Below are 6163 nucleotides of genomic sequence, written 5' to 3'. Positions count from 1 at the left end.
ACAGGAGGACCGCTGTTAGAACTGGAATTTCTGGTTGGCTAAGGCTTGCACCAAAGCCAGGCAGAAACCACTACTCTAGTCAGGGCAAGGGAGTCACACGCCAAGATAACCCCTGCTCACCCACTTGGTAGCTTGGTACGAGCAGTCAGGCGTATCCCGGAGGCAAAGTGTTAAGCATTTGCGCACGCACACAGGAACAACATCCCAGGCACACTACAAAAGGAACTTCACACAAGGTTATATAAAAAATAGCCTTTGTATTCTCACAACACATCAGATAGTAATCACACAATATACATTGTGCCAACTGGCACGGGCAATATTCACAAGGGATTATTTACACAGGACAGGGCCACGTGGGCCACTGTCAGAATCAGCACTTAGCAGAAATTGGTACAAGAAAATAGATCATAAACCTACAACCAGTAACTACTGGTAATCACTGTACTCCACCTCAACCTGTAACATAAACTACATTATGTACAGTCACCTCAGGCGCGAATTACATTCTGCACCAACCTCACCAGCATAAACACATTATGCAATCTTTCACTAGTCTAAACACATTAGACCCTACCTCCTAAGTATAACTCACATTAGGGGCATAAATCAAATAGTGGAACAAAATCTCACTAGCGTAACCACATGAAATGCAACATAACCTCCTAATCATAAACCACCGTTTTAGAGGTATAAAACACAGGGTGCTCAAAACATACTAAATGCATTACATTTCCTAGCACCACCTTTAGGACACATCAATCACATTAGGGCCTTGGGCCCTATCCCCATACCAGCCCCCTGGCCAACTGGCCATCTCAAGCAGGGGGCTCAAATGCCCTGTGTCCAGAATGTCAGGGTGCGCTACCAATGCAGAGCCAGTCAGGGGTGCGCCATATGCGCAAACCTAAACGTTGCAGCTGCCCACTACTTGCTGGGCAACTGAGAACAAGAACAGGGACAAAACGCTGCAGCTGGAAATAAGTGCTGCGCAGCTGTGGAAGGCCAAGGTAGGGGAGAAGGGAGTGCGACTCACTCCTAGGTTCACCAAGAACAGGTCCCCTGAAATAAAAGCCTAAACGATGCAGCTGCCCACTACTTGCTGGGCAGCTGTGGAGGCAAAACTGCGGCATGGGCCCTCACTGGCCCTTAGAAACCAAACTGCACCAAATGCTGGAGCCCTCCAGGCTCTAGGACAACTAATGTGCATTTTAGAGAGACCTCTAGGCTCTGAACAAACTCCGCCCACATGCTGGAGCTATCTGGCCTTTAAACAAATAACGTGCCCAAACGTTGGAGCCTTCTAGGCTCTAGAATAATGCTGCTGCACAGGTTGGAGCCATCTAGGTTCTAGATCAAATAATGAGCAACACTTGCCCCCTAAGTAAATATGTCCCAAGGTGGAGCGATAGGGGCTTTAAGCAACATATGCCCCCCAAGTCCCTCATAGGGACTCTAAAATAACTGCGGGCCTCGTTGGAGCCATCTGGGCTCTGCAAAATATGTCCCCTGGTGGAGCTCACAGGATCCTGAAATAATGGTGCGAATAAACTTACCCCCAAAATGTTGGAGCCACCCTGGGCCCTTAAGATAATGGGCAAGTGTGGGAGCGGCCCGCTGCCATCCGGGGCCGCTCTGGAGAAGGGCCCCGCTATGCCTGGCATCGCGTTGGAGTCCCGCTTGGGGACTCGGGAACGAGAAAGGTGCCACACGTACCGGCTCTCCCACGCATCCGGTCTCTTCTCTCTCCTCGCAGGCGGCGGCATGCGGCCTCCGGGGGCTCCCCTCGCTCCTGGGAGCCCCCCCACCCTACACCAGGTGCCAGGATGGGCGCTTCTTCCCCCTGTCCCCCGTCTCGGGACCGGGCCTTTGGCAAGAGGGCTTCTCCTCGCCCGCTGGGGGAAGAGGAAATGACGCGCCCTGGTCCCGCCCCGAGTCAGGCAAGGCCGCCTGGCTTCCGGGTCGGGCCGGGGCAACACCGGCAGCCCAGTGGCAATTTATAGCGCGGCTCGGGCCACGACGGTGAAATGCTTTTAGGCTAAAATCAAGGTGCGACCATAATCGGGGTGGGCACCCAGATTCAAATATAAAAATAAGAGGGGTGGGCACCCACGCTGCCATTAATAAAGGCAGCCATGAGGGGCAGGCTCCCTCAATCACCGAGCAAATTAGGATAAAGCGCTTTCCAGGCGCTAGGAGGGCCCAGAGACCACCAGGCCCCTAAGAAATGACCCCTAGAACAAAAAGGGTCCCAGAAAAGGTCCTCCAGCATCCAGAGCATCCAGGGGCTGGGCAGGGCCCAGGGAGGCAAGCCTTCCCCTGGGCCCCAGCAGCAGCACGCCCCTGGTAGTTTCAAGTACAAGACAAGAACATTTTCATGGGGTCACAGCCCCTCTTTTATACAGAGAAATCCTTTGTCTACAAAGGTGCAGGCAAAGGGGGAACCAGATGCAACTGGCTCTGGAGCACTTTGTTTTGCTCAGCCCCTCTGCCTATTCACAGGCTGGGTCAGCGACATCAGACACACCACAGGGGGTGGAGCCAGCAGTGTGGAAGTAAGGCCCAGCCCTATTCAGGACCCAGATGCACTCCTCCCTGCCATCAACATGCAGATCTCTCCATTCACCACCGGTGCAGACCCATCCTGACTCCTAGAGCCAGGTACACCAGCCAGCTCCTGCCAATCACAAGCCAGACAGTCAATTCACATTCACTGCACAGACATGCCAACTTCTAGAAGTGGCACTTCCACACTAGACACATTAAATCCGCACCCATCATCGCGCAGCATTTAATCTCACGAGTTCGCACATACCAAACTCGACCCTGCACTCCCCACACATCAGGAACTACCATGTTCACACATATTCCCCATGCATTCCTATGGGAGGGCAGGCCATTCTCACCACACATACACAGAGAGCGCACACACTTTACACTGGACCACAGTGAAAAAGTGCGCAGAGGCCTAAAATCACCAACACCAGGTTACATATAAAAGCAAAAAGTTTAGGGGTGAACCTGCCAAAAGGGCCAAGTCCAACAACCGCTAAGTCTGTGGTGCACTCACCCACCAGATTTGAGTAGAATCCAAGGCGGGCAGGTAGTGCAGCAGCAGACCCATGGCAGCAGCATGCTTTGGCCAAAGATTACAGCCAGCCATCATGCCGCTGCCATGGGACCCCGCCACGTCTTGTGCCCTGAATGGCATGCACCATGTTGTGCATGCCACACAGTGCACGCAGAAGCATGGGCTTGGGGGAACACACATGTTGTGCCCCCCGCTTTCCCCTCCATGGGCATATTTGCCAGGGGGCCCTTTTGGGGGCCCTTTCCCTACCTTTACCCCAAGCATTTCAAAGGCAGATTGCAATGCGTTCAGCAGTGTAAGCAGTGTAAGCATCAGCACCATTGCGACTTCGGCCTCCAATCCACACAGCCACCTCTGCTGAATCCTGGATCCTTGTGGTGGGGGTGGTCCTGTGGTAGTTTGACTGCCACAGTCCTTATAAAGCAGGCAGACTCACCGGGGTGGCAGTGATCAGACCATCACCGCGAGTACGGTGGCCCCAGGACAGCGATACTTGCAATAAGACCCTAACTGAACATTGCTCTGGAAATAGACTACATGCTTCAAAATGATAGATCTGTGAAACCTGGCTTTCTTGCTAATTGTCCACCAATGACAAACATGTTATGCTTTAGGTTACAGTTTGCAATAACCACACTCCATTCCTGAAGCTTGACACTGGTAGCCCTCTGTTGTGGTTTCCACCCCCACAACCCCCTATGAGAGATGTCTTTTCTCAATATGTCACCTATTGATGACATTCATGTCAGACACATCATCACTTATATACATTGTAAGATCCATACTAACTACTTCTTAGGCAATAGCCAACAGGGCCAAGTGAGCTTTGTTGTGTATTGTCATAACAGTGTGAAATGACTAACAAAATGCTTTGTTTCAGAGAAATATAATTGCATGTTGCGCACAGTCACCATAGTAATAAAAACGAATAATGTGCAATTTACTAATGACTTCCAAACTGAGTCCCATCAAAAACTCTTCATGATGAGAGGCTGCATTCAACCTTCTTGGGCAACGAAACACTAAGGTCTTTGATAACAGTAACATGTTACTCTCACACAACAATGGGTTATTATGCACACACACCCATCAACTCAAGAACCTAGATTCCTGGGGAGGCATGTGCATCCAAAGGTTTTACAATGTTGGCAAGTATAAGAACAAATAGAAGCTATTAGTTTCCCTAACAAAATTATGTTTATAGTTTTAATTGTGTTTGCTTTAATATCAGGATGAGTCTATTACATATTTTCTACAGTAGGTTAAGGTAAACAGACACTAATATGACTTATTGTTGTGTGTGTACTGTTGACTGCCAGACGCTTATCCTCCAGATGTGTTTATGCCTTCCAGATGTTATCCTCCACATGTGTTAATGCCTTGCACACGCTTATCCTCCATATGTGTTTAGTCCACAGAGAGTGGTGCAAGATACCTGTTGGTTGTACCTTTGTTGGGAGAGGCCTGGCTATATCCGAAACTCAGGGCTCGGAGAATCTACCCAAGGTGCCCCAAATGAGGAGAGGGTACGAACAGTTCAGCCAGTCAGAACCGGCCGCTCCACTTCTTAAATCACAGCCTATATTACCTACGCCAATCGCTGATGTGAGTTACATTTGAAGAGCCAAACCCAAGAACCTCTCGGATATCTAAAATCATAAGATCACTTTATGGACAAAAGTGAAAGGGTGCAAAAGGCATCAGAATTGGCAAGGATGCAAGGTAGTAAGACCTAGGAAAAAAACCTCATTCCAGCAATACATGCTTTGAAAGATTAAAAAATATGTTTTATTTGTGTATCTTAAATGCTATTTTATATTCTTTATCTTCTTTAGGGTGTTTTTAAAATCTCTGTTTTTCAGGCTGTATATAATTGGATTACATAGCGGAGTTACAACAACATATAACAACGACAATACTTTGTTATTGTTTACTGAAACAGTTGATGGTGGTCTCAGGTACGTAGAACAGATAACTCCATAGAAATATATAAGTACAGTGAGGTGGGAGCCACAGGTGGAAAAGGCCTTGCGTCTCCCTTCTTTAGACCGGATTTTCAGGATTGTTGAGATGATGTTGATGTAAGATGCAATAGTTAAAGCAAAAGGTGTCACTCCGAATATAAAACCAAGGATGTAGCTTGCTGTCTCAACAGCACGAGTGCTGCTACAAGAAAGATTCATTAGAGCTGCAAAATCACAGAAGAAATGGTTGATTGTGTGAGACCTACAGAATGAGAGCCTAGATATTAGTACAACGTGCGGTATTGGGTCTATGAAACTAAATAGCCAGCATCCGGCAGCCATCTTCATGCAAAACACATCATTCATGGTTTCCACATAGTGCAATGGATTGCAAATGGCTACATATCGATCATAAGCCATGACTGAGAGAAGCAAAAATTCTGCAGACACCATGGAAATGAAAAAAAACACCTGAAGCAAACATCTGTTTAGAGAAATGTGTGTTCCTGCCAGAAAGAAGTTAGCAAGCATGTTTGGGAAAATGATTGTTGTGTAACAGATGTCAAGAAAGGCTAGGTTTGTGAGGAAAAAATACATCGGTGTGTGCAGATGTGTGTTGGAATAGATAATCACCACGATTAGAAGGTTGCCCACAAGCACCAAGAAGTAAACCAACAAAAAAGCCAGAAAAAGTGGAACTAGAATTTGCGGAAAATCATTGAAACCCACAATGATGAACTCAGCCCCTACAGTTTGATTTTCACCTTCCATGCGTCTTGGAATGCAGCTTTCCAGTGTCGGACTATCAGAGATATCTGCAATTAAATAACAAAAAGGGAAGTCAGTACACATCAAGCACTGTTTTGGGTGAGAAAACAGATGAGGATGTCTGGCAGTCTAAGTTGATGTGTTTACTATCAGAAGAAACCTATTGAATTGCAGCCACAAAATAGGTGTCTAGTAAGCCAGTTTCATTTTCATAGGGCAATGATTCACTTGCATGATATCTATTGCTAATTTATAGGTTGTGTTGTAACATGGTATGCCCCTTTTAATGTTCATGTCTCCGAATCCTCGAGCAATGATGGCTCTGATGAAGTGGTAGGTG

At 47.6% G+C, this 6163-nt stretch overlaps 1 protein-coding gene across 1 annotated transcript; it reads right to left on the bottom strand.

Moving 5' to 3' along the window:
* Nucleotides 1-4899: 4899 nt before the first annotated feature.
* On the bottom strand, nt 4900-5826 carry LOC144767784 (olfactory receptor 5V1-like). Its single transcript, XM_078651163.1, has one exon. The coding sequence runs from the start codon at nt 5824-5826 to the stop codon at nt 4900-4902; it is 927 nt and encodes a 308-aa protein (XP_078507289.1).
* Nucleotides 5827-6163: the final 337 nt, after the last annotated feature.

Source organism: Lissotriton helveticus, chromosome 7 (assembly GCF_964261635.1).
Source record: "Lissotriton helveticus chromosome 7, aLisHel1.1, whole genome shotgun sequence".
NCBI lineage: Eukaryota > Metazoa > Chordata > Amphibia > Caudata > Salamandridae > Lissotriton > Lissotriton helveticus.
Note: the sequence above shows the minus strand (reverse complement) of the source record. Positions and strands in the feature narration are given on the sequence as shown.

What these genes read in the sequence shown, in the direction of transcription:
- LOC144767784 (XM_078651163.1), bottom strand. Translation starts at nt 5,826, where the DNA reads ATGGAAGGTGAAAATCAAACTGTAGGGGCTGAGTTCATCATTGTGGGT.